Source organism: Arachis hypogaea, chromosome 6 (assembly GCF_003086295.3).
Source record: "Arachis hypogaea cultivar Tifrunner chromosome 6, arahy.Tifrunner.gnm2.J5K5, whole genome shotgun sequence".
NCBI classification, from domain to species: Eukaryota; Viridiplantae; Streptophyta; class Magnoliopsida; order Fabales; family Fabaceae; genus Arachis; species Arachis hypogaea.
This window is the reverse complement of record NC_092041.1, coordinates 3,354,956-3,356,449: the sequence shown is the minus strand read 5'-3', so window position 1 is coordinate 3,356,449 and position 1,494 is coordinate 3,354,956. Positions and strand designations below refer to the sequence as shown.

The following is a 1,494-nucleotide window of genomic DNA, read 5'->3' as shown; positions in this document are numbered from 1 at the left end:
ATTTTATTAATTTATGCATATAAATTCTAAAAAATATGAATATAAAAATTATATTGATTATGCATACAAATTTTTGTAAATATAAATATAAATTATATATTTTTGTGTGTAAAATTTCTGTAAATATAACTATGTTTTACATATATACTAAAATCAACTATCACTATAAAATATATGTTGAAATATAAATACATATTAAAAAAATATTAAACTCTATATATATTTATATTTAAATATATTAGTGACTTATTTTAATAACTACTTTTAGTGTATAAATAATATTTTTAATATGAATATAGATATAAATTATAAGAAAGTCTAAAGATCCAATATTTTTATTAAAATTTGACAACACTTAATCATTAAAAAAAAATAAGTAATCTCATATTAATAGACAATAGACATAATCATTAGATATAATATCACATTATTAAAAATATTAATAATCATTACAAATCACAAAATTTATGAACTCGCTAGCACCCCTCTCCTATAGCATTGCCTCCTTGGACGAGAGCGTAAGAAGTTGTTCCAAATAGTCAGCACCCAAATCCTGGAATACCATGACATGATTATGATTATGATGATTGTTGTTATTATTTGTATTCATCATCATGAGCAGTTTCTTCTCCCTGTTCTCCATCTTCCTCTTCATGGAATGCTTCTTCTTCAGCTCCAACACCGGAGAACAACCTTCACTAAACCCACCACACTCCATCATCATCTTCTCTAGCGACTCAACAACCATCCCTGCCGGGAAGTTCAAAATCGCCACTGATCCTCTACTTGCCAATGCCGCTTGGTCGTAAGCCAAAGCAGCTTCCTCCGCCGTATCAAAGGTTCCCAACCATACCCTCTCGCCGTTCCTCGTAGAGTCCCTTATCTCTGCCGCGTACTTTCCCCATGGCCTCCTTCTTACCCCTCTGTAAGATGCTTGTTGTGGCTGCAGCGCCGCCATGGTTGAGTTCACCTCTTCGATGGAGGAGTTTTCCGCTGCATCACCGCCACTTCCCTGTGCAAGAACCTCGCATAGAAGCATTTCCTCGGAGTCATTTTCGTTGAAGGGAAGGGATTGATTAAAGTTTGATGTAGTTGCATATGGTGGTGGAACAGAGAATGATGAATAATAATAATAATGATCCATATATAGTGATAGTACTAGATGAGAACGAGCTTAATTAATTACAAGATTTGAGTGAATGATAGCTTAGAAGATGTTTCTGGAATGATAAGCATAGTGTTATAGTGTGCTTAAATATATAGGCGAAGCGATTAATTAAGAGCATGCAGTATTATATGCAAAAGAGGGAAGATAAGATTGCATGAATGCAATGCAAGTTGCGATTTAGTGTTGAATAATTAATTAACGGGACCCAAATTAAAATTAAGAAAATACTAATAAAGATGACACACGTGAGTCAAAGAGAATTTCAGGGGTATTATTTGGTTTAAGGCGGCCAGTGTGAGGTGTGGCCTTCATTCAACATTATTATT

General features: G+C 33.3%; 1 protein-coding gene across 1 annotated transcript; it reads right to left on the bottom strand.

The window, feature by feature from the left end:
* Positions 1-476: 476 nt before the first annotated feature.
* Positions 477-1,242, bottom strand: LOC112698049 (ethylene-response factor C3-like). Its single transcript, XM_025751469.3, has one exon. It carries the CDS (start codon positions 1,142-1,144, stop codon positions 491-493), a length of 654 nt encoding a protein of 217 aa, XP_025607254.1. The 5' UTR covers positions 1,145-1,242; the 3' UTR covers positions 477-490.
* Positions 1,243-1,494: the final 252 nt, after the last annotated feature.